Source organism: Acomys russatus, chromosome 2 (assembly GCF_903995435.1).
Source record: "Acomys russatus chromosome 2, mAcoRus1.1, whole genome shotgun sequence".
Lineage (NCBI taxonomy): Eukaryota > Metazoa > Chordata > Mammalia > Rodentia > Muridae > Acomys > Acomys russatus.
Window position 1 is genome coordinate 18755453 of NC_067138.1, and position 24415 is coordinate 18779867.

Here is a 24415-nt window from a genome sequence, read left to right on the forward strand (position 1 = left end):
CACATGAAGCTTCTTCCCATTGCTTCCAAACTCTTTGAAATAGAAACAACCTTGCTCCTATGAAGTCATTTCATTCAGGTGTTTCAGTAATGAAAAAGCCCCTACTCCCTGAGCAAAGAATGGTATTGCAATGATAGTGATGGAAGTGTATGCCAAGGGCACTTGGGTTGCTAGTGAGTACCCTTACCAGGTAGGTCTCCATACTCGTGGTTTTCAATAGATCACACAGTGTGGTTCATCAGCTTTGCTGTCCCTAGATCTGGGAAGAATAAACTCAGGGCTGAATTTATATGTGTTAAATGCTTAAGTTGGGATTTAAATGCTAATGCTGACATCAACCCTGTTTATAGAATGCCAAGTGCATGGCTCTCCATTTCGCTGCAACCCAGGGAGCTACTGACATCGTTAAACTCATGATCTCATCCTATACTGGAAGCAGCGATATTGTGAATGCAGTTGATGGCAACCAGGAGACACTGCTTCACAGGCAAGTAACTTACATGCTAAGTATACATTGCTGGAAAAATCAGTCAGTATGGTAATAAAGACTGTCAAGCTGAATCATTCTTCTCAAATGACCAGAAAATGAAGGACATCCTCAACAGACCTATAGGAAATATCTCTGTGATGAATAAGGAAACAGATAACTATCATCAATAAAACATACACATGTACAAAACCTACACATGGAAGATAGAGAATCACACACAACAGAAAGGCAGAAGACACCCCAAATGAACAAATGAATATTGGCAAGTTTCTAAAAGCATACAAACCAATGTACAATTACCAAAATGGCAGCTAGAAAAACCACACCTATCAGTAAAAATACCAATGAGATTCACCAGACAAATAACATCAACAGGATGAGTCACGAGACAAGATTCAGCAAGATAAGCAACTCATTCACTAGGAAAGATACATAGAAACAAAAGTGGGAACATTGGGAAAATGCACCTGTAATTAAAATCAAAGCAAGCTGCCCTAGCTAGGTGCATTTCTGATAAGTCAACATTGAAAGGGACAAAGGTAAGAAAAGAAATCAATCACAATGATGCTGTGTTTCAACTAGACTTTCTAATGACCCTGAGGAGTTAAAGTAAGATAGTAAATATGACTTAAAGAACAGAAGTGCCTATGATGTATTCTGGATCAGTCATGGATCCAGTGAGCCAGTTACGCAGGAGCCTGGGAACTCCCAGAGCTGGTTAATAGCCCAGATGCTATTAGACTCACTAGGGCTGAGTCCTAAGACATTCTTTAGAATTCTTTCAGTTAATCTGGACATCCAGTGACTTTTTATAACATAGTTTTAGAACATTAATATGCCCAAGAAGCAATTGTGTTAGGAAAATGGGGTCTCTAAGCTAGTTCTAGGGAACATCACTCGAAAGCGTGTCAACATCAGAGAACCTCCTTATGGAGTTGGCTTCTAAGATGGCAAACAAGCCACTGGGAAAAATGTCCTCAGTTCTGCCTCAGATAGAATTTTGCCTAAAACTGGGCAATCTTAGATGCAGAGAGAGAGAGAGTCAATGACCAAACTAAGCCAAGACAAGGTAAGCAAACCTCAATAGTTCCTGCCTTCCAAAACAGTCTGGCAGAGATATTGGGCTAGAAGGCCAAAGATGATGCTCCAACATTATAGAGAGTGTTGGGTGACTGTTCAGGCAGTAAATTGTCTCTCACTTTTTTCATTTTGGAAGCTGCTAACCTGCACTTCCAGTACACTTAAGTATTTAAGTTTTATCCCTTCTCAAGTCTCTGATGGGGTTGAAGACCAGATTTTTTAGTCTTACAATTAAGCTTAGTTAGTTAGGGGTTAAGATATTTTTAGATCAAGATAGATGTTTTAAGTGAATAGAGATGAGATATAATAGATATTGATTTTCAATCAGAAATTTAGACCGTACAAGATAGGAAAGATGATTTCTTCAGGTTTGACAAATACAAATAGACAAATCACTACGAATATAACATTTATATAACCCCTGATTGTCTCATGGTTCTTCCTGCTGTGTGTAGTTTATTTTATTCATGTGTAATAATATAAATGTATATGTTAAAATTAATAAAAAAAACCATAATGTAAAAAAAAAAAGTGTGCTTAGGTACCACAAAGGAAGCTGACATGTGAGACTTTCTAAGCCATTTCTAAGTTCCAACTCCTCAGGTGTGTTCTGCTGGCATTTAGTAGCCAGAGTGAAGCAGATCCACACAGCCGCTGTTGTTGCCCATCTGATCTTTTCTGCCTTCATCCACATGCAGACTTAAATGTTTCAAAACAGCTGTAGGAATTTCTCTAACCAAGACTCCAAATGAAGAGAACTGTTTCTGTCGTGCAGGTTTCCCAGATGTTAGGCAGGGAGCAAAGCGTACACTTGGGCTTTAAGTAAGTGTGGACTAGGACTCTAAGTCCTTTGGGAAGACAATGATTAAATATTCCTTATGGAAGTGACAGCCTTTCCCTCTTTTCTGCCATAGCTATGATTAAATAGAAGTGAGAAATGGCAGAAGAGAGCTTGTAAATTCTCAGTAGGTAACACTATCAGAAATGTTGCATTATTTCTCAGAGAAAGGAAATTCAAGTCATTGGGACAAATGTCCATATTAGCAAAGCTACTAACCCTGATTAGATATGCATGTGCAGACAGGGTCTGCCATAGGATAAATCTGCCAACTAGAATTTCATATGTAAGAGGAAAATATTTAAAAAGCAAAACAAAGCAACAAAGCACCCAAACCAGAAAAAGATTTATTTATTTTCAGGGATAAATAAAATATAGGGCAAGATGAAAAGAATGACAATCAAAATATTTCAAGAATATAAAGAAATAACCAATTATATAAACATGAGCATATAAGGATGATAGAAAATTATGAAAATTGAGTCAGCATAAATTCAGGAGTGTGGCTCCAAAGAATCTTAAGTAGAAATTTTAAAAACAGAAACCTAGGGCCAGCAACATGCCTCAGTAGGTGAAGGTGCTTGCTACCAGGACTGGTGGCCTGAGTTCAATCCCAGGGTGCATGTAGTACAAGGAGAGAACGGGGTCCTGCAGATTATTTTCTGCATGTGCACTGCAAGACACACACACACACACACACACACACACACACACACACAGAGTACTACACATAAGAATCAGTCAAGAGCTTAGGAACTCAGAGCTGGTTAACAGCCCAGATTCTATTAGGACCACGGGGGTGAGTTAGGACACTATTTCATATTCTTTGATTAATTTAAATTGGACATATTCTGACTTTTCATAACATAGTTTTAGAATATAAAGATGCATAAGAAGCAATTATGGTAGGAAAATAGGACCTCCTTGCTGTTTCTTGTGAACTTTTGATGACACCCAAAAGCATGTTCTGAAATTTATGTATGTCCAAAAGGTCAAGAGTAGTTGAGGGCCTCAGACAGGAACAATGTGAGATTCACTAGAAAACATTAGCGTTAGCTTCTGTGCCGTGGTGTTTTAATAATTATTTGCAGCTTTTGGTGGTTATATTAATTAGCATTTCTTGTGACTGGTCATAAGACAGCCCTAAAGTGACTTCAGTTCACTCCATAGTAAGTTAAAGCTTCATAAGTTCTCCAGAAAGCTGATGTTTCCTCACTGGTTTGCTGAAGAGGAGCCCCACCCACCCACGCTCCCAGGAGACTTGCCAAATGCTACAGATGTATTTTAGGCACATCTTGCACCATCCCTACAATCACAATGATGACCACCAGTTCTCCCACCTCATTTAAAATGCAAATGTTTCTCCTCACTCCGGAATGGAGATTTCATAGGAAAGACTGGGCTCTTTAGAACATGGAAGAGTAATGTTTGAGTTGTATTTTATGTTTCCTGATTTTTATTACTCTGAAAACAGGCTACTCAGAATCTGAATTCTTTAATATAACATTGTGCTCTCTGTGTCCAATTAAATTTGTTTCTGAGTACAGCAGCTTTGGTTTTCATATTGATTTCAACAGTTTTAATTTTCTCTTTTATTTTTTGCAGAGCCTCATTATTTGATCACTATGACCTGGCAGAGTACTTAATTTCAGAGGTAATTATTCAACAGACAGGCCTGGTTTCCTTAAACTCCTACTTACATTTGGAAATATTGTATGGCTTTAAAACTCACAGTTATTGCTTAACAATTTGTCTACTTAAAATTTAATAGACATGGCTGTGAAAATTAAAATTATTTTCATCTTAGTCTCAAACTCAAGCAAATATAATATAATTTTGAAGTGCATCATGGGCATCAATTTTGTTTATTAATTATACTTTACATAAAAAAGAATGTGGGGTGGGGCTTAAGGATGTGCAAAGAAGGAAGTACAAAGAAACTATGGGCAGTTGTTTTACAGCTGAAGTTTTCAGAAGTTTGATTAACACATTTGCACACAAGGGTACTTCCTGTTGATGCACAGTACTCAGACTATGACGTCAGAAGAACACATTTTTGTGTCCTTATCAATGTTTTGTGTGTGTGTGTGTGTGTGTGTGTGTGTGTGTGTGTGTGTGTGTTTAGAGTTTATAAGTCTATTGCAAAGCAAGCTCCTTTGAGGGCCCAGGAATAGACTGTTGGGTATAGACAAGGCAGCTGTCCTTTGTCATCACTGAACTCAGGCAGATGTAAAGCAGGACCTGTGTCACTTTTGTCTTCCAAAATATCCCCACTACCTCAGTGTCTTTCAAACCATGAAAAGCAATAAAGTTGAAAAATGTTGAAGACTTGCTGCTAATGAAAGCATTATTAGATCTTTGCTCAGAGAAGCAGATTTGATAGTTTTTGACCGGTATTTTCACAAGTGTGTACATGGGTGGTTGTGTGACAGATTCATTAGTCCCCACAAAATGGACAACCAACAGAGCTGCATCCATAACATTCAGTACTTCCTGTGTTGTTCGTAGTAGCTACTGGAATTGTGATACCATGTGTTCGGGCCATGTGGTCTTTCTTGCAAATTCTCCTGTCAGGAGAACCGTGGCTGACCCTCGCCCACTGCCACCATCTTTCCATGAGGCTGTTGCTGCTGTCGGCCATGCTCTGCAAGAGCAAAGGGAAATGCCAGATTCTAAGTTTATGCTGTTTCTACTACTGTGCCCCAAGGAGAGAATTTGACCCATGGAAAATTTAAAGATCCTTTGTGGCATTTCATGTGGAATATCATCCCATAGCACACAAAAAGCAATTCTTATGTGAATTTTCACATAGATGTTTGGTTAAACTCTTACCTTCATGATTTCAATTCAGTTGTCCAAGTTTATCTATTTCAAATAATCTAAGTGCTTTAAGTGGCTTATTTCTTAATAATGCTTTAAGAATTATACAAGCAATAAATGTGGAAAAATCAAAATTAGAGACATTTAAAAGTCATTTCTTATAGTGGGAACTCAAACTGTATTTTAGGTGAGAGGGTTTTGTTTTAAGGACTTGAGTAGTAATTGGTCTATTGACAGATGTTAAGCGCTTAACATGGGGAAATCACGTCATTGTTGGAATGAGAAGGAAAGGACTAGAGAAAGGACATATAATTCTATGATTAGTCTTAAGACAGAGCTCTGGAGTCTTGGACACCCTGCACTAGTCAGGCACTGCAAGGCCAATCTTTGCATAATCCTCTTGTTGAATGACTTACTGTGTTTTAGGGAGCAAACATCGACAGCACTGATTCTGAAGGACGCTCTCCACTCATCTTAGCAACTGCTTCTGCATCTTGGAATATTGTGAATTTGCTCCTCTCTAAAGGTACCCGGCAATAAGAAGCAAACCAATCTGCTTAGATAGACATCTGTTCGCCAGCGGGCTCATGCCAAGCATTGGGACACACTTTGTGGCCACAGAGGTTCACGGAATATTTTCGAAGCTGACAGGAGTGTTCAGTCCAGTAAAAATATTGAAAATATAATTCATAGCAATAACAAGTCCAGCTGTGTAACACCAGGAGTTGGCTAAAGAAATTGTGAGCTTTCTGTCACAGCAGAGGTGTCGGTTGCTGTCACTGTCCCCATTACAGACTAGCTTGGGGCTGTGGAAACAGAAAGGACTGATTATCTCACCTTTCTTCATTGTGTCATGTTCATATTTTATGTTTAAAACTTAAAGATTCATATAGAAATGAAAAGTGTCACAGATTTTGTACCACCTCTCTGTCTCTGTCTCTGTCTCTCTCTGTCTCTGTCTCTCTCTCTCTCTCTCTCACACACACACACACACACACAGAGAGAGAGAGAGAGAGCGCGAGAGAGAGAGGCAAACTCATTTTAAAACTATGTTTAAAATTTCCATTTAACTATAGTTGCCTGTAAGTTAAAGATTTGGGAAGTTGAAGACCCACCAAGGACCATGTTATAAACACATGAGATTTTATATTTTCACTGTGCTTTTTTTTCAGGTGCCAAAGTAGACATAAAAGATCATCTTGGACGTAACTTTTTACATTTGACTGTACAGCAGCCTTATGGATTAAGAAATGTGCAGCCTGAGTTTATGCAGGTATTGTATGGCCAATCATTTTTGTAAAGTGAGTTGTGTTCAATACAGAATAAATTGATTTTGTTGCCATTTATAGTATGGGAGCTCATTGAGGCTTTCAAAACTGCTTTAAACTAAAGATACTTCATTTCCATCATAGAAATGGGGATGATAATAATTAGTTGATGATAATGGTAATTCAGACTGAATTTTTAAACAGGGGTTTTGTACTCTCATCTATTGATAATTAGTTATTTTCCTTCACTTTCATTTCTGTGAAGTCCTTGTGAATGGAGAAGCCAAATATAAAGGTGAATAAGTAATATTTTACCATAAGTTAAGAAAACTGCTCAAGAAGCTGGACTCACTGCTGACAAGACCCTGTTAAGTGAGCTAATGTTTACTGCTTAACTATTAAGTACATCTGAAGTGAGTCATATTTCTTGCAATAAGTAGATTTTCTTGCTGTTACTGTGTTTAATAAAAAAATCAAAGTACATTTGGGCTTACATGTTTTAAACAAAAGTAAATGTTTACTACATGGATTGACCTAATGATTTTCCTTTCATAGTCTCATTTAATCTATTTTAAAAATTAAGTGAATTCAGTTCCATTCTAGGATGTCCATCCATATGTTTACTTTTGTTTTGGCTTAACATAACAGCTTAGAAGCTCAAGCATTGTTTGTGGAAACAAAGGGAGGAGCAAAAGGGAGGTCGTGGTCTAGTGGTTTGGGGAATATGCTGCAGTAAGTGCTTTCCCTACTTGAAGGGTCTCTCAAAACCTTGCCATGACATGATTGGGGGTAAAGCATGAGACCAAATCCATATTTATTTTTCCCTAGCTGCACTTAGCTTGTTTGTAGACTTGTCTTCAGGCAGCAGCTTGGAAAATGCTACCGAATACTCTGGCACCTACCCGGTGAGCACGGAGGCAGTTATATTAAAATATTCCATTCCCACAGATGCAACACATTAAGGAGCTGGTGATGGATGAAGACAATGATGGGTGTACGCCTCTCCACTATGCGTGCAAGCAGGGGGTCCCCGTCTCTGTGAATAACCTCCTTGGGTTCAATGTGTCCATCCATTCTAAAAGCAAAGATAAGAAATCACCCCTGCACTTCGCAGCCAGGTGAGATTGAGACGCCCAACATTTGAGCGTGCCTGTTTCTGTTTCATAATTATCTTACGCACTCCAACCTGATCTCTTCCAGTTACGGTCGCATCAATACGTGTCAGAGGCTCCTGCAAGACATAAGTGACACGCGGCTGTTGAATGAAGGGGACCTCCACGGAATGACCCCTCTTCACCTGGCAGCTAAGAATGGACACGATAAAGTTGTTCAGCTTCTGCTAAAGAAAGGGGCATTGTTCCTCAGGTGAGGCTTGAGTGTGTATTTTAAATGTAGGCATTTTAGACTTTTTAAAATAATATTTTATGCCTCTGAAATATTTCTTGTATTCTTTGTTCTTTGTCTTCTTGTGAAAATACAGAGATGTGTTTGTGTCTGTGTGTGAGTACATGTATGTGTACATATGCACACATACAAACGCAAAGCCATCCAAGCCTCAGTCTAATAAATGAAGTATGTGGAATAATTTAACATCATCTTTGTAAAGAGGAATAAAAACCTGGAGCCAGTTATACAGGCTCAATGCACCAGCTTCAAGCTCCTCGGAAGTGGCAGAGAGCAAGTAGATTTTTCGGTTCTTGTCCATCAGAAAACTGAAAGCAGTGCATGAGTGACACCCTTGAACAGCGTGCTTTGCCCATGTTCTTCCTGCTTCTAAGGGCCACAGAATATCAGACCTGCAGAAGGGACACATGGAGCTCTAGTTCCAAAGCTGGCCCTTAATGACAGCATTACTGAAATAGCAGGCTGACTCACCTAACCTGAAATAATTACTTAGTGGTACTATATTAACTTGTGTAATTTCTTTCCTATACTGTGTTTGATGAAGTCTCACCAATATGACAATCTTTCACTATATTTGAATTTTTAATTTCTGTGAACAAAGTAAAATACCCTTGATAACACAAGAAAGAGTAGACATTAAGTATTTAGAAACATTAACTATCTTACAACTGCCATCGCTAGTGACTGCTAAGACAGTGCAACTACTGTGGAACTGTTCTGATACAATGTGCAGGGAAACAAGATTGAAAGTTGTATTTTAAAACACATTAGGCTTTGAAAAATAATACACAGAACATATCAACTATACTTTACTCCACCCTCAAGACTTTGATAATATTCTTATATCCTTTATACTTCACTAAAGTATACATGGGAATAACAACTATAAGCGAATGGGTTTGACTACTATCTTGAACCTACCTCATGTATTATAAATGTATGCTAAATATTCAGTTGTTGCATCTTACGCTTGGGCTCCAGCTCCAGCTACATAGACCTTAGTGACATCGCTTTCCAACTGTGATCTGTAAGCGTGTTTGCATGTCTTTTCTTACTTCTTTAACAGTGACCACAATGGCTGGACTGCTTTGCATCATGCATCCCTGGGTGGGTACACTCAGACCATGAAGGTCATTCTTGATACTAACTTGAAGTGTACAGATCGACTCGATGAAGAAGGGGTAGGTACTAGATTTCTTGGACCAAATCAAAGTCTTGGTGTAGAACAAACTTGCAAAATTACAAGACTGATTTTTGCACAAGCTTTTCACTCCTTGCTGTGCTTTCAGCTTTTTTTTTTTTTTTTTTTTTTTTTTTTTTTTTTTTTTTTTTAGGATTTTTAAAACTCACTCTCTTGGTGTGAGGAATAAGTAAAAGGAGACTAGACATTGGAGAATAGTAAAGGATGTGTGTGAGTTGAAGCTACCCTTTCATTAGCTACAGAAACCTGTAGGTTCACCTGAATTTTTTATCTCTTCCTGATGAACCTAAGAAAATAAGCAGAGCAGGGCCAAGTGTCCTTAAAGAGAGGCATCTGACATCAAGCATGGTGATTTGAAACGATTGGGTTTCTTGTCTTGTACTGAGTATTATTCTATTTTTAATTCTTTTGTTTTGATGAAACACCCTGATAAGTAACCTAGGAGATGGCTTTTTCTGAGTCACAGTTCTATACTGCAGTCTGTCACTGAGGGCCTCATAAGCAGGAGCTCAATCATATCCAGAGCTAAGAGCCAGGAGAAAAAAATGGACCCTTGATGCTGGCTCTCTGTTCAGCAAGATTCTTCCCCCTACAGTGGACAGAGGCAATTGACAATTGATACAGTGTACCACAGGCATGCCCATAGGCTGACTAGATCCTGAGGACTCCTTAACTGGGGCTCTGTTTCTAAGTTGACCCTAGTTTGTGGTAAATTGACAATTAAAACCATGATAATCCTCCTCAACATGACACATGGACCTACATCACTTGTAAATCGTACCCTTCCTTTTCTTGATTCCAAGTTCTCACATTAATGTTATATATGAAATATAATCCAATTTAGAGTCCCTAGTCCTTAAAAAGCCAACTCTCTAAAAATCCAAAGTTCCTTAAGTGTGGATTCCTGTGAAAAAGCAAATAATATAGTTAACTATTCTAAGCATTCTTATCCCAAATGGTAATGTGCTGGCTAGCTTTAGGTCAATTTGACACAAGCTACATCATCTGAAAGCAGGAGACTCCAATTGAGAAAATGCCCCAATAAGATCCAGGTGTATGGCATTTTCTTAATTAGTGATTGATGGGAGAGGGCCCAGCCCATTGCAGATGGGGCCATCCCCGTGATCGTGGTACTGGATTCTATAAGAGCAGCCTGAGCAAGACATGAGGAGCAAGCTAGAATGTAGCACTCCTCCATGGCCTCTGCTTCCCAGTTCCTACTCTGCTTGAGTTCCTGTCCTGACTTCCTTCAATAACATACAATGATATGAAAGCTTAAGTCAAATACACCTTTTCTTTAAAAAATAATTTTTACACACACACACACACACACACACACACACACACATAAACTACCTATAGCAAGAAGAACCACAAAACAATCAGGAATTATATTAGTGTTATATTCATAGTGCATTTGTATTTGGCAATGTTGATAAAAACATCTTCCTATATCTTGTTGAGTCTGAAATTCTGAATGTAAATCAATATCTATCATATCTCATCTCTATCAACTTAAAACCACTATCTAGACCTAAAAACATCTTAAACTCTAAAAAACTGAGCTTAATTGTAAAACTAAACTATCTGGTCTTCAACTTGACTTGAAAAGGAATAAAATTAATTACCTGAGTAAACTGGAAGTGCAGGTTAGCAGCTTCCAAAATGCAAAAATGACAGAGACAATTTGCTGCCTGAACAGTCACCCAAAATTCTCTGTAATGTTGGAGCATCATCTTCAGCCTTCTGGCCCAGTATATCTGACAGACATATTTGTGATGCAGGAAATGTTGAGGATTTGCTTATCCTGTCTTGGCAGAGTTTGGCCATCAACTCTGCCTGCATCCAAGCTTGTCCATTTTTAGGCAGACTTCTATCTGTAGCTGAAACAAGAACATTTTGCCCAGTGGCTTGTTTGCCACATTTGAAACTATCTCCATAAGGAGGTTCTTTGATGCTTATCATCTTCTTTGAGATAGGCTGGGTGTTGCCAGGAGTTAACCTGTCTTATTTTCAAAGAATCTTTAAAATAATAAAAGCGTTTAAATACCATATTCTGTAAGTCTTGTAGGTTTTGGAAGACCTTATCTAACTATTTTACCTTATCTTTCTATAGAATCTATATCTGTTATACTTTCTTTTCCAAGTTGCTTTGGCCATAGTGTTTCATCACAGCCATAGGACCCTAACTATACCAGGGGAGAACTGGATCATGGCATATAAGTGAAATAAAAACCCACCAGTGCAAATCAAATCCCACTGCCCACCATCTGAGGCTTGTGATCTTCTGACCTCCAAAAGGTATCCTTACCCCTCCAGCTCCACCATCTGCAGCACAGTTTCCCTCTTAGGCTTGGGCCAGCCTTTCTACATAGCTTCAGCTATCCTTAATGCATACCCCACAGTATTGGGCTCTTTCCATTGCAGCAGAGTGTTCACAGGTACCAATGGCTGTTCAAGGTCTCTCTAGTGGGACTCCCACCCTATTACAAAGTGCCAAGCCTCAACCACTCTCCATGGTCCCCTCAACCTTGCACTTTCCATGTCTTTAAAACTCTTATTCCAACAGACACTATTTCCATTGCCAAGTTCTGTTGAGATACAGCCTGCCCCCCTGGACAACAATTGTATTACCCTGAAGAAGTGTTTTCCTATTGTCCCAAGAAAGCATAGATGGCTTCACTACAGAACTGCTGACCTGTCACTAACTGCAACTGATTTTCTAGCCCCAACATGATCAACGCACAGATTCTTAGTCAAAATATTGTACAAATGGCCCCTATCCCTGTTATCAATAAACTGTTCACCCTTGAACTAAGATCTGGTTCTCCACTATCTGGAAGCCACATAAGCATTCTTATTTCCCAAATTCCCACACAAGAACACTCTATTAAACTCTGAGCACTCAATGGCTTTTCCAATCCAACAAAGCTCCACAATCCTCCAACAAAATAACTGAAAACCATAAAACATCATGAGACCAGGAGTTGTCATCATAGCGACAACTCCACTTCTCTGGCATCAATGTCTGTTCTAGTTTTCATTTCTGCTGCTGTGATAAAGCATCCTGCGAGTAGACAGAAAGGGTTTATTGGGATTGCAGCTCCATGTCATAGCCAGTCACTGAAGGGAAGGATGTCAAGGCAGAAGCTGGGGACAGCTAGTATCACATACACAGCTAAGAACAGAGAGGAAAGAATGGACCATGGCTTTCTTGCTTCCATATGTCCTTCTCCTGTCTTTGCTAGTTCAGGAAACCCTGCTGAAGGAATGATGCTACCCACAGTGGGCTAGATCCTTCTACAACAATCGACAACGAGGACAATATAATTCAAGCTGTTCCACAGTCCAAGCTGATCTAGACAGCTCATCCATTGAAATGCTCTTCTGGGTTGTGTCAAGATGACAAACTACCATCTCTCCTTATTTATTTAGAGAGTGTTGAAATGTACATTTCCTCAAGACATGATTGAGATAGGCCACCATGTGTTCTGTTTTTATTTTTAATAAAACTTTATATGGGAAAATAATAAATTGGCAACTTTATAATAGTCTATGACTTCTTAATGTGCTTGTAGGAACCCAAGTCTGGAAGTGACAGTCCTAATAAATGATAAGTCCTCGGGGTCATGTCCTTCTGTGCTTACTATAAGAGCCTTACCCTGAAAGCATCTCATTTGTCCTTGTGGAGTCACCTTGACACATAACCATCACAGAACAACACAACACAACACAACACAACACAACACACACACACACACTGTTTGGATGATAAACCCATTGTTTCAAAGCTGAACAAGAGTACTGAGTTGATATATTCTGCTCTTAAGTAGTTAACTTTGTTGATCATTCTTTTAAGAAATTCAGTAATGAAACAGGAGAACAGCAGGAGGATGCTTACTACACTCACCCAGCGTTGTATGTTTGCTTTTGTCTGAAAGAACACAGCACTCCACTTCGCTGCCCGGGAAGGTCATGCCAAGGCTGTTGCCCTACTTCTGAGGTACAATGCCGACATCCTCCTCAACAAGCAGCATGCCTCCTTTCTGCACATTGCACTGCACAATAAACGCAAGGAAGTGGTTCTCACGACCATCAGGAGTAAAAGGTATGTGTCCTCCTGTGTTCCTGTTGCCCGTGTGACTTGCATCCTCTGGTAACAGGGTGCACCCCTAGCCTGAGAGCAAGATAGAAGGATAGAGCATGCTTTGGCTTTTAATCAAGAACATCCTTGCCTCCAAGCCCGAGTAGTTCAGTTTGATCCTTAGAATTCATATAGTAAAAGGAAAGAATTGATTTCCACAAGTTGTTCTTTAACTTAGCATGCACTCTGTGGTACATGTTCTTCCACACAAACATGATAAATTAATAAACACATGTAAATAGCAATAATATAGAAAGTATAATTAAGGTTGCTAATTGCCATTTAATAAAAATGTCCCTTAACATGTGACCTTTTATGGATGTACATTTGTATATCATCCTCTAAGGAGTTTACTATTGTTTTTCCTAAGATTTATTTATTTGAATGCTTTTTTCATGCATGTGTGTATGTGTACCACATGTGTGCTTGTTGCTTGAAGGGGTCAGAAGAAGCATTTAATCCCTCAAACTGAAGTTGTGGATGTTTGTGAGCCACCATGTGGGTGTTGAAAATTGAACTCAAATCCTCTGGAAGAGTAGTGTGGCTTTTAACCACTGAGCCACTGCCGTAGCGGCTCCAAAGAGTGTGGATGATGACATCATATGGTGCTTTTTCCACTGCTCAAACAAAACTTCTCAATAGCATCACAGATAATTATTCAGACACCCCCTGTGGTATGCACTGCGGGATACAAAGTTGACCAATATTCATATTCAAGGTAGATCTAGCCCTCATTTGGAGCATATGGAGTCTCAAGATGCAATACCAAATTGCTGACTCTTGTATGTGAACGTGACTTTCTCTCCCTAACACAGTCCCCCCTGAAAGTATTTAGCATGTTATAATTTGAGGTGAGAAGGAAAACAAAAGCATGTCTTCTTTCAAAGACAGGAAAGAAAAGAGACAGAACAGTGAATATAACAGGCAGTCTGGACCTCACCTGCATTCCTAATCCCTATTAATGGGTTAGTGTCATATTGATGAATTGCTCTTGAGTCACATGGCTCCACTGCAATTAGTGTGTGAACATGACACTTTGAGAAGGAAATTAAAACTGAGCATCCACTAAAAGTATGCAATCTTCAGTGTGAACTACAGTGCAAAACTGTGATTAATTATGGTGTTTCTCTTATACATTATTTACAGATGGGATGAGTGTCTTCAAGTGTTTACTCATTATTCTCCAAGCAATAGATGCCCCATCATGGAAATGGTAGAATACCTCCCTGAGTGCATGAAAGTAAGCCCCCTAAAGCAATATTCTTCATGGGAATGTGCTTGGCATGCAGTGTGGTAGGACTTACTCTCATGATAATAGTTTCTATCTTCACAGTTTCTAATTTTCAAAGTCTGTGAGGGAAATTAGGAAACAAGTATCTATTGATGACCTGCTTGGACAAAGGAATCCTAACAATGATTGCATGTAATATAATACAATTGACAAAACAGATTTTTTTCTTCAATTTGTTGAGGTTTTGGGAGGAGGCATGGTGGTGTTTGACAGCTGAATGACCATTCTTCACGTTTGTTTCTAACATTTATACCCAGGATGCCTTCCTTAAGGACACAAGTGCCTGACTTCCTATAGAAATCAAAACACATCTTAGAAATCAGGAATAACACCAGCTGCTTCTATATCCAGGAGCCTCTTCCATGTGGCACACCCCATTTCTTCCATTTGCATACTCAGCTCTAATGTTAAGTGGTAGTGGTCACATATCGTCATTCTGATGATATTGCTCCTCTTTGTATTAGAAAGATATTGTTTAACATATGTGTCTATTTGAACGTGAAGATAACAGTTCACGGTTCCATGAGCAATGCAGAACCTGATTATGTGTCTGCTGAACCCCAGATGATTATATAAGCAAGAAGAGCAATATTAGCGACAGGAGGCAAGTTCTTGGTATCAACTTATTATGGCCTCTCCTAGGGCAGCAGTGCCAATATGAAAAAAAACTCCCAGTTCCTTGTTTTTCCTGATAAAGGATTATGAAGCAAAGGAAAGAAAGGGGGTGGCTTGTATATTATTTCAGACATAGAATAAAGTCCTTTCTCATGTACAATCTGCTGCCCCAATATCTCAGGTGGGTTTTCTTTTCCAAAGGTTCTTTTAGATTTCTGCATGATACCTTCCACAGAAGACAAGTCCTGTCAAGACTACCATGTAAGTTTGTTATGATAAATTTAAATATATTTTATAAAACTTGATTGTTAAAGTGGTGCTACTGTGTTTCTACAGTCTATAGTAGATGTGAGTATTGGCTTCATATCACATTATTGATTTATGGGAGAATGTCCTCCTTACATTCTAGGACTCCCCCAAATAGTTTGTTACCTCTAATGCCATCATTTACTGTTATTTCTGGTGTTTACATTTACCTCAGCTTTCTATGGAAATGGTGAATATCTAAAATAATTCATGTACCATGGGGGTGGTTGACCAGTTGTCAGGGAGCTCCTGCTTCATGTATGAGACTGCTTAGGACAACCTGTCCAGGTTCTGAAGGACAGCATGGAAAGAAATAATTTTTTTTTAAAGGATTAGGAATCTAGACCACCACATTTCAGGTGACACAAATAATTTATATAGATTGGAGGCTAAATCATATAATTCTGTTTTATTCATGGCTATGAGTTATAAAGAAATTGAAAAATATCTTTCTGATATAGTTTTGTAATTTACAGGTAATAACTTAATTTCCTTGTCTCCATTTGTAATTATTAATAGCTATATCAGTTAACTTTTCACAAGAAATTATACTTGTATTTTTGATTTATCAAGAAGTGACAGGGGACTAGACAGATGGCTCAGTGCTTAAAAGCATTGACTGATCTGATCTTCCAGAAGACTGAGGTTTGATTCTCAGCACCCTCATGATGGCTCATAATAGTTTGTAACTCCAGTTCCAGGAGATCCAGTGCCCACTTATGGAAGCTCACGTGTGTTATTCAGACATACATGCAGGAAAAACATCCATATTCAATACACATCTTAATATATATGTATGTATATATATAATTTTAAAAAGTAATTTGAGAATTTTATCAGACTAACATTTTAAATTTATGTCTTCCACAGATTGAGTATAATTTCAAATATCTTCAATGCCCATTATCATTGACGAAAAAATTAACACCTACCCAGGTCGTGCGATATGAGCCTCTTGCAATCCTCAATGTAAGTCTAGTGTTTGTGTTAACAGCCTTGTTTCCAATTGGGCTCTGAATTGCTTGGGTGCAACATGCTTGGTGGAAATGCAAGAGCTCTGGAGAGACAGTTTTATAGTTCAATGTCCATACCTGCAATGTTGCCCAAGCCCCTATTTTTTCACTTCTGGCTTTTCTAGAATTTGTCTTCTCTGAGGAATAGCCTTTCTAAGTTAGCGTATTCATCTAGTATGCAGGATGCTCCTAATTGGGGTCTCTTTTGCTCAGCAAGGTTGTGTGGTCTATGCATTATGGTAATACCAGTGGGTTTTATGAATGAAAGGGGGTGTGAGGAGTTCTCTTGTCCCCTCACTGTCATTAACTCACAGTGTATATTTCTGCAATAATTAAAATAGGATTTTGGAATAGACAGTAAAGGTTATTAATAATACCCTTGAAGGAGGCTTACAATGTACACATTATTTTTACTGCTTCTATGTGTCCTATTGATTAAATTCCTCTAGAAAGGTAAGACTGATTTTTTTCAATGACAAAATTAGGGTAACCCTTGCCAATTTATCTATAATGTCTATTTCTGCTGTAAGCTTGCTTAGGATTAGCAAGTTTGTGCCATATAATTGAGACAGAGACAGAAAGAGACAGACTGAATTAAGTGGTTCATCTGTATGAAAACGATCCTCTCCCTCCTGCCTTTGCCCACTTGCCCCTCTCTCTTGCATCTTTCCCTTTTACAAAAGTGTGAACTTCTCAAAAATTTTAAAATAAGCAAATGTTGCATTCATCATAATACCATAGTTATGCTACATGATACCACAGTAATGTAAAGAAAACAAAAGGCTCAACTCACCCGCAGCCGTTTAGCAGCAGTGTGTTTTCACGGCGTCTTCCTTGTTTTCAGGTCATGGTGCAGCATAACCGCATTGAGCTTCTCAACCACCCTGTGTGTAAGGAATACTTACTCATGAAATGGTGGGTACCAGTCCTTTTGTTTAATTTGATTTTTAAATAATTTTATGTCTGTGGTATTTTGTTGCTTTAGATTTTACTATAACGTTTTAGAATTTAAGAGGAACAAGCATTTAAGGCAAATTTTGTCATTGGGAATTATTGAGGTTTTTTTTTTTTTTTGACATTAGTACATTTGAAGTGTGGAGGGGTAAGAAGAGATCATTGCCTGAGATACAAACCAGCATTCTGGGTCACAGAGTCTACTGAGCCCTGCGGTAATAGCAATGTCCTATGGAGAGCCTCAGCTTTCAGCTAGGACCACGCATGGAAGACTCTGCTTTTCCATGACTTAGTGAGACTTGCATTTGCTAAGTGACTGAGATTCCATCCCTGAAAATAAAGAAGGTGAATTAGAAGAACCTTTATTTATAAAATACAGTAAATTTATAAAAATAGATGTGTGAAGTAGATCATTGCTATTTTTCCATAGATGTCTTTAAATATTTTTATTTGAGAGGATTGGTTCAGTTGTGATTTTCTCATTTCTTTACAGGTGTGCCTATGGATTCAGAGCCCATATGATGAACCTAGGATCTTATTGTCTTGGTCTCATACCCATGACCCTTCTTGTTGTCAGAATAAAGCCCGGAATGGCCTTCAACTCCACTGGAATAATCAATGGAACTACTGATCACATGGAAACAATGAACACTCCGGTATTTTAAAACTTCGTCACTTTAAAATTAAGGATTGTAAAATGTTTTCCTTTGAAATAATAAGCCCATAAAAAATCTGACAAAACAAGATTTTGATTATTATGAACACAACTTATATGTGGTATAAATTTCTTTAAAAGTCTTTCTTGGAATGAGAGCAAATATTAACAAACTGTCAATAAGAGCATTTGCAAAGGATTTGGCATCTAGTTAAAACACTAACTGGGCAAGATTTCAACTTGCTTGGAATAGCACAGATTTGTCATTGCGAGGAGTACAGGGGGAATAAGGAGAGAGGTTTCTGGAATGTAGAAGCTTTTAATGAAATAATGGGAAAGTTTTGGAAATAGTTCTTATGGTGATATAATAATGTGAATGTGTTTAATGGTAGTAATCATACAATTTATAATGTAAAAATGAATTTAAAATATAGCGATTTTAAAGTGGCAAATGAGAGGCCCAGCAAGATGGATTGGTGGGCACAAGCACTTGCTCTCAAGCCTGATGGTCTGTTGTCAATGATAGAAAGAGAGAACCCATTTCTGCAGATTGTCTTCTGATCTCCACCTTCATGCTGTGATATGAGCACATGCACACATGCGTGTATGTAATAGACACTGTATAAGTAACAAACACAAGCAATTATACAACAGTAAGTTTTATGACATGTGGACTTTACCCCAACTTTTGACAATGTATGTAGGTATGTAGATCTGTGTCCCTTTATAATTCACTTGACAGGGTTTGAACATGCAACAATAGGTGTCTTAAGACAAGAGTGTGTTGTCACTACTAAATGAGATGAGTATTGGCATGACGATAATTTTCAATTTAATGCAACTGTGGACAATGCATCAAATGAAGCAAAAGCAAAATAAACTTATTAGTGGGAATTGTGATGTAAATAAATATTGTCTACTCTTAAACCCCTCATAATCCTTTTGTCTTATACTTTTTGTTGCAGAATTCATTTGCAATAAAAATATGCATGATTCTAGTTTTTCTATCAAGTGTATTTGGATATTGCAAAGAAGTGATCCAAATTTTCCAACAGGTATATAATTCAGTTTTTATTTCTAAGTTATAACTATTTTAATATAGAAAGTATGAATTTTAATTAATAAACTATTATTTGAAATGGTTTGTCATATTAAATTCACACAGCTTGACTGGCGTAACAATTTCAAAATGTAGAAATCACATACTTGTGGTAAGGTCATTGCATAGTTGACAATGTGAGAGAGAATTGCTCCACCATTACTGCTGCCAGGTGGGCCTGTCTGTCCTCAGTGGTCATGAAGAATGATTTTGCTGTACTTGCTCTTGCAGTATTTAAGACATTTTGTCTATAGACAATCTTAATTGTAACACTGTAATTCAATTTTCAATTTGAAATATAAGCATTTTTAAAGAGCTTATCTAGATCCCATTTCAAATAGGTTTGCCTTTGAATTATTGCCATAAGGTGAATGCTTTTTTTTTTTTTTTTATTGATGAAAAACCACATTTTTGTAAAGTTTGGAAACGTTCTTTGAGCTGGAGCTCCTACTCTGGCTAAGTCTGGCCTTGAATTCATGATCTTCTTGCCATTACCACTGTAATATTGGCATTATCTGTATGTGCCACAGACCCGGCTTAGACATTTTTTCATGGCCTTTTCTTTTACTTTATTCTTATGTATAAGATAATAAGTTAGGTACAGTTTAGACATAAGAACTACATAAAGTATCCAAAGATCTTTTCTTTAATTGGCAAACGAGAGTGATTCTGTAATTCTAAGTACATAGCTTAAATTTTTTACTTATATTTTTGTATATTTTAATTTTTATAAATCATATCTCTTTATAGCATTACATTTTTAAAAATTGTAGTTGGTAAGTAATGTAAGTTCATGGCTATTTGTATTAAAGACTAATGGTGTTAATAAAAATGTGTATTCATTTACTATTATGCATTGCAAATACTTTCACATGTGTGCATACTCTTTTTTTCCAGTAAATGGTTACAATCCTGAGGGTTAAGTTGCAGTTTTGTTTGTTTTTTACCTTAAGTGATTTAGTGCACATTTTCTCTTGTCTTCCCTCATTTTCCTTACTAATCATTGCAAACAATAGCTTCAAACCTGCAGCACCATGTAAATCCCATTAGAGTTGATCTCCCTTCATCTGGTTTATAGTTAAATGGTCACCAGTGTAGAACAGCTAGTGTTTAGACCATTCTACTGAACACACCACTGCGCTTTGGTGTTGTTCCTTGGTTAACCTTCACACATGTCTATAGCCAGACTCGCTCACAGTGCCTTACCAAAATTCTGTGTCCTTAGAGGCAGGACGAGCTCAGAAATTATGAGATCAACATGCAGTTCTTTAGGAGTTCCCTCAAGAGGAAATGTGCCTTTCATATGGAAAACCAACCAACCAAACAAACAACCAAGACAACAACAAAACCACATAGCCTTTTACAACCCACAGATGCCCAATTTCTCTTCGTGACAATTCCCCTTCCTTCTCTTGTTCAGAAAAGGAACTACTTCCTGGACTACAACAATGCACTGGAATGGGTTATCTACACAACCAGTATCATCTTCGTCTTGCCCTTGTTCCTCAACATCCCAGCGTACATGCAATGGCAGTGTGGAGCCATAGCGATATTCTTCTACTGGATGAACTTTCTACTGTATCTTCAAAGGTATGGCCAGTTTGGGTGATATGTACATTCTTTAAGCCTTTTAATAGAAAAGAAAGAGCTATTACAGGTGATGTGAATTTGTAACTTGTTTTTTTTTTTTTTTTTTTTTTTCTGTTTCCAGTTGTTTTAAGTTTATCTTAATATCTTACTCCTAAAGGGTACAGGGCTCTAGAATTCAGTGTGTAGACTGAGGCTTCCGACCTCAATTTAGAACCCACTAATTATTTCTGGTGTTTGTCAGCATGTGGAGGGGGCAGCTCTGCATATACAACAAAACTAGTTAGCAACGTCCCTGGTTAATACCCAGTGGACACCAGCTGCTGCTCTCCGTCTTCAGTGTAACAACCATAAAGTGCCCAGGTATGGCCACAGTCACCCCAGTGCCAAATCTGCCTTCACCAACAAACCTAGATCAAATGTGGACAGAAATGGAAATGAAATCATTAGCTACTCTTGTTTTACCTGACATTATTTGATAAACATTTACATTGGGTTAAAACACTCAAATTAACTAAGTCAAAGTATTAGAAAACATTGAATAAAATAATCAAATTTCTTAAAAGTAATAAGTAATTCAAGAGAAGGAAAGTGGGCTAAGTTCACCTCCTAACAGTAGCTTTCATATGTGTGTTGAGGTGTTGAGTTAAATGTCCTTTTCACATGTGTTTCTACTAATGAAATGTAAATGGCACGGCCTGCATTATATCAAAGAAGAAACGTAAGCACGGAGTAAGGGTAATTAGCTGGTAAGTTGAGAAATAGGCTGGACCAGAGTCTTGGGTCTCAAGGATATGCTTACCACACTTTAATCTGCTGTGCTGTAAATAGTGCACCTATGCCGACTGAGTTGTAGACCCTTGGAGGGAGCGGACATGCTTTGGGAGGAGCAGTGACCCGGAAGGAACACAGATTCAAGTCAGGCACTATCAGTGGGCTTGCTATACTTCCGCTTCTCTTTGGGAGCATTAGTAAATTTCCTTTCACATTTTCCAATATTTTCCTTTTTGATCGACACACAAATGTACAAAGTTCAAGGAGATGTTTTGATTCATGTATATATTTAGTGGATTTTTTTTTCTGTGTTGGGATTCCTTCTTTTAAGAATCTTTCTTTGACAAAGGGAAATTGTCAAAGCTTTTGGACAGATGTTGCACTTGTTGTCGATCCAAACATGTCACAAGGTAGTGTGTTACAGGTGGGTCGTTAGGAGAGATGAACATATGCTGCTCTGTCTGCCAGGCTTCTGAAAATGTGATCTCCTTCATTCAATCACTACTAGATCCATCATGAAATTTCTGTCCCTAACCCTTTTATTAAATAACTGGCATCATTTTTTTTAAAATTTTGGCTATGATGGTTTCTCTTTGCCACTTAGAGTAAATTTCTGTTCCCTTGGTCAACTGGTAAAATATGGCATTAATAAGAGAGAAATACTCTGTCCAGGGGTACAGAGAGAAACCCTGTCTTAAAACAAACAGAAGGAGGAAGAGGAGGAGGAGGAAAAGGAGGAAATCTGAGAAGAAATATTGGTTACTTGCAGATTTGCATTTATTTATTTATTCCAAAATGACAGATTTGCGTTTGTATGTTTATTCCAAATGATGGGCTTCAGTGATGTCATCTATTAACCCTGGTATCATGACTTACTCCATGATACATACTGAATGAAACAACCTTTGACACCGGAGTGAGCAACTGTTTTTAATATTTTTACTTTTCTAGGTTTGAGAACTGTGGGATTTTCATTGTTATGTTGGAGGTGATTTTTAAAACATTGTTGAGATCGACTGGAGTGTTTATCTTCCTCCTATTGGCTTTTGGCCTCAGCTTTTATGTCCTCCTGAATTTCCAAGTGAGATATTTGCATTTCTAGTTGACTTCATCACTAATACTATTTTAATAGATTTTATCTTATATATCTTTTAAATGATTTTATATCAATTTAATTTATAAATTTAAATTTAATTATTTATGATTCATTCACTTTACATACAAATTATAGCTTCCTCCCTCATCTCTTCCTATCCCCAACCTCCCCCCCACTTACCCCCTCACTTAGCTTAAAAACTAAAATTTTATTGGATTTTCCTCTAGCCAAAAAGTTTATATTTAAGCACCAAAATTTGTTTTATGTTTACTTTGATGATTGTAGTTTATTAATACTTGGCAGTACTGTATCTTACTAGATATACATGTGAATTAAAAAAATATTCTTAGCATAATTCTCATCATTTACTCATCAGAAAACCTTTTTTCATGCTATGCAATTTTTATTTCCTGTTTTCTTTTCTTTTCCAGGCAGCCTTCAGCACTCCATTGCTTTCCGTAATCCAGACTTTCAGTATGATGCTAGGAGACATCAATTATCGAGATGCCTTCCTTGAACCATTATTAAGACAAGAGTTGGCATATCCAATCCTCACCTTTGGGCAACTTATTGCCTTCACAATGTTTGTTCCAATTGTTCTCATGAATTTACTAGTAAGTGATGTAGCTTAACTCACTGCAGTAAATTACTTAGAGCATTTAATAATGATAAGAATCCGTAACCCCTCTAACACCTCTCTGCTTGGGAGTATACTAGTCAGTTTTATGTTACTAATGAAATTATAGAAGGCAACAAACTTAGAAGATACGGGTTAATACCTCCTGGCTGCCATAGTCCAAAGGCACAGAAAACAGATCATTGGATGTTTCTGAGTTCTGCCTCCCTGCCTTCACTCCTTGACTCCCACATCTTCCTCTAGTTGGCCTACATCTCATGGGTCTTGATCTCTATCATGGCAGTAATTGGAGAAGTGTACTATCTCAGTTCTCTGTCAAATTCTTCATATGAATTTCCACGACAGAGATAGCTAATTAAAACGCTGATCGTTTTGTTTTAACAGTGGGCTGGTGGGATTTATTTTCATGACTCTTTAGAAGCCTTAAATCAGTCCAAACCCATCTGTACTGAGTGCTTGGCTTACTGTCATCTTCCTCTTACCCGACTCCTCTCTTCCCCAGGACTGTTTCAGTCCTGGAACTCTTGTGCAGTGTGGAAAACCCTCCCACCATAGGCCAACTGTTTCTGATCTTTCGAAGTTCATACTTCCTCCACCAATGGCTCCACTCCCATTGTTCTAGTCTGAACTGGATGCTGCCTTCTTGTCTTATGCTGCTCTTCCACTTTGGCAGAGAGAGACCGAGCCACAGTTTAAACGTCTAATCAGCAAGATAATAAATGGTATAAAAGCTAAAGCCTTTGCGTAACTCTTCCATAAATAAGGACAGAGCACTCATGTACAGGACTCACTCCGATGTGGAAAGCTGTGTGGGAACTGGTTATCCATTTTTTTTTTTTGTCTGCTATTCCTTGAGATGATATAGAAAATACTATGTATAACACGGAATCTGCTAAGACCAATATTTCAGACTTCAGGGCCCCAGAATTTTTCCCTCTGAAAAAAATCTCTCATATATTACATCCTACCTGCAGTTTTCTCTGCCTTCCCTCTGCCCAGTCTCTCCCCCACCTCCCCTTTCCCCGTGATTCAGGCCCCTCCATCTCCCTCAGAAAAAAAGCAGGTCTCCTAGGGATATCAAGCAAACACATAAGCTATAATTAGACCTGCTGATAAAGAAAAGACAAGAGTGAAAAGAAAGAA

At 38.0% G+C, this 24415-nt stretch overlaps 1 protein-coding gene across 2 annotated transcripts in view; it reads left to right on the top strand.

Annotated features, from left to right (window-relative positions):
* Trpa1 (transient receptor potential cation channel subfamily A member 1) overlaps positions 1–24415 on the top strand; it is a 46095-nt gene that overhangs the window by 15451 nt on the left and 6229 nt on the right. Inside the window, exons 7-23 of one of the 2 annotated variants that reach the window (XM_051165904.1) lie at positions 351–487; positions 4014–4062; positions 5655–5754; positions 6401–6501; positions 7445–7614; positions 7697–7861; positions 8967–9081; positions 13043–13209; positions 14392–14485; positions 15353–15412; positions 16328–16426; positions 17315–17385; positions 17918–18080; positions 19045–19134; positions 20599–20768; positions 22491–22620; positions 23067–23249. In XM_051165904.1, coding sequence (XP_051021861.1) covers positions 351–487; positions 4014–4062; positions 5655–5754; positions 6401–6501; positions 7445–7614; positions 7697–7861; positions 8967–9081; positions 13043–13209; positions 14392–14485; positions 15353–15412; positions 16328–16426; positions 17315–17385; positions 17918–18080; positions 19045–19134; positions 20599–20768; positions 22491–22620; positions 23067–23249 — 2064 coding nt within the window. The remainder of the gene's footprint in view (positions 1–350; positions 488–4013; positions 4063–5654; positions 5755–6400; positions 6502–7444; positions 7615–7696; positions 7862–8966; positions 9082–13042; positions 13210–14391; positions 14486–15352; positions 15413–16327; positions 16427–17314; positions 17386–17917; positions 18081–19044; positions 19135–20598; positions 20769–22490; positions 22621–23066; positions 23250–24415) is intronic. The other variant, XM_051165912.1, reaches the window with a different exon arrangement.